The 2,608-nt window shown below is 35.6% G+C and overlaps 1 protein-coding gene across 1 annotated transcript; it reads left to right on the plus strand.

Annotated features, from left to right (window-relative positions):
- Positions 1-428: 428 nt before the first annotated feature.
- LOC111371585 (putative F-box protein PP2-B12) lies at positions 429-2,316 on the plus strand. Its single transcript, XM_022993644.1, has 3 exons — positions 429-1,266; positions 1,363-1,481; positions 1,550-2,316. The coding sequence occupies exons 1-3, from the start codon at positions 985-987 to the stop codon at positions 2,001-2,003; spliced, it is 855 nt and encodes a 284-aa protein (XP_022849412.1). The 5' UTR covers positions 429-984; the 3' UTR covers positions 2,004-2,316.
- Positions 2,317-2,608: the final 292 nt, after the last annotated feature.

Raw genomic sequence — 2,608 nt, forward strand, 5'->3', positions numbered from 1 at the left:
AATTAAGTTTGGAAGTTTCGGTGGGGTTCCTCAAAACCGTAATCCAATTATGATTAGTAACCCTCAGCCTGATGGGACAAGAAATAATTAATTTTATTAATTAACTTCGATCACTAAATAAGTCCAACACTAATTAAATCCACCCTCCAATAGGGATATAACATAAAACTTACTCTCTTGGAAGACTTCTTATGATGCATATCTAGTGGAGCTCGTTTCTTCACAAAACTGATGTCGACTTAGATCTCTTCTCCAACGCTTTGTAATGCAGAAAAACATTTGACGCGACAGACTCCATAATAAAACTTATTAGCCACAATACTTTGCAAAAGTAAAAAATTATCTTCATAGAATTAATAACTTATTCATTAATCAATTAATTAATATAATTTTCTTGGCTCTAAAGGTATTAAATTATCGAGATTCTACTAGTGATCTTGATTTTAGAGTGGGACATCTACAAGTTATCTCTTTAGCTTGGACAATTACTACTACTTAAGAGACATATTCTTGTGTTTGGCCAATGGTATTTTGATACATCGAGTTGAACAGTGACAACGAGTTTAGTTTCTTTCCACAAAACAGAGGTCTCAACACGGCATTCGTATCCAAGAAATTTCCTCAGAAAGTTCCCAGAAATTTTCTGTTTTGACTTCTTGGAATAAGTAGTTTCTTGGCACGTAAATTTTGACTGACTTGTTGGATGGAATCAGCCTGTGGACCATGTTTCTCGATTATGGATCACAATACCAAGATATCCGAATATAAACTTAGTGCACTTCTACTGTATCCTCTACGCATTCCAGACCATATACTGCCGTAGACCAAGGCTTCATTCTTTATAAACCGTGTATCTTTCAGTCAGCAATCCCCTTTAAAATCTGTTGTTTAGATCCCATGTTAATGTTTCAATAGTTCAAGTGGGATTCTCATATTTTGAGATTTTGTATCATGCAAGATTTTTGTTAAAAGTGATATAGCTCGATGTCTCATAACTATGACAATTGGGAAAGAATAGTGGAAGCCGTGTTGCGGAGAGAACATGACCGGGAACTTGCTTTAGCTCATTCCAGGGAATCAAGTTTCAGCTCTAGTATCATATCCGATCCCAGTTCTCCAATTCATGATAATCAGAATATTCAACTCGGTTCTTCTTCTGATACAGAAAATGAAACAGATTGGGAGAGATTGCTTCTATCTGATTATGAGGACATCATCTCCAGATGTTTGGGTGACTCTCCAATTTTACTTGATGGAGGCAAAATGGTAACATCACAGTTTTCTATAAATTTCTATAGTCTGCTGTTATTTGTCGACCTTACCAAAATAAAAGCATTAATTGTTTGAACATTGAAAATGCAGAGCTTTCATATTGATAAAACAACTGGGAAGAGATGTGCTATGATTGGAGCAAGAAAACTCAAAATTTTATGGGGTGAAATCCCAGAATTCTGGAAGTTGACATTGCACGAAGACTCCAGGTCCTTTACTATATATCTTTTTTCTTTTGAATTCATTAGAAATTGCATATTAATAATATTATGTGCAGATTCTTAACGGTGGCAGAGCTTAATCAAGTTTTGAGGTTAGATATTCGAGGACAAATAGATACAAATATGCTGTCCCCAAGGACTCGTTATGCAGCTTATCTTGTACATGGATTCGCGAATTCTTATGAGGGTAGTCCCTTGTTAGTAAATGCAATTATTTCTAATAGAATTAAAGATGGTGATGCTCAAAAGCAAGCTAGTCTTTTGCACCTTGGACCACCAAAAGATAGAAATGGGAATATTGCGATGAGACCCGATAAGTGGATGGAGGTAGAAATTGGAGACTTTTGTACTGATCAAGAAGATAACAGTGTTGTGGAGGTGCGAGTATGGGAGAATAAACAATGTTTGAAGTCCGGCCTCATTGTAGAAGGCATTGAATTTCGGCCCCCCAATGCTAACATTGTGATTTTTCCAAAGAAAAATGTGAGAAAGAAAAGAAACGGGAGTTGAGGAATTTTTTCAAACCTTAGGATTTCTGGATGAAATGAATACAAAATTCTGTGTCTCCGCCTGATTTGTGTTCTTATCACCTCCCAACTTGCTCAGCGCGGGGCTGAAGCTGCAATGCTAGTGATGCAATATTAGAAGAGATATTAGTTTCCAATCTCAGTTGCATTTTAGGAAACATAATTAGGTTTAATTTAGTTGCTTTTATTATTTATTTCCTACTTAGAATAGAATTATTGAATCCCTATATAAAGGGGTATTATGCTTTGTAGTAAAACAAATTTGGAATGAATAAAATTGATATCTTTCTCCCCGATTTCTCTCTATTCTATCACTCTTCTCTCTTTTGCCCCTCCTTTCTCCTGTTCTCTCCCCTTTCCCTTTCCCTTTCCTCTTCTCTTATAATTCTTGTATTACATCCGGCATCAGCTAGAGTACTTATCTTTATTTGGACTGTAAAACACAAGTTATTAGTATTGAAAATGTTAGGTAATAACCCCCACCAAGTCCTTAGCAGGTCGGATAAAAATTACAAGCATATGAGATCGTTAACAAGTAATAATTTAATGAGCTGAGTTTTACTGTCCCACAAGATATAATTGTAATTA

The sequence above is a fragment of the Olea europaea genome, chromosome 22 (assembly GCF_002742605.1).
Source record: "Olea europaea var. sylvestris chromosome 22, O_europaea_v1, whole genome shotgun sequence".
In the NCBI taxonomy this organism is placed as follows: domain Eukaryota; kingdom Viridiplantae; phylum Streptophyta; class Magnoliopsida; order Lamiales; family Oleaceae; genus Olea; species Olea europaea.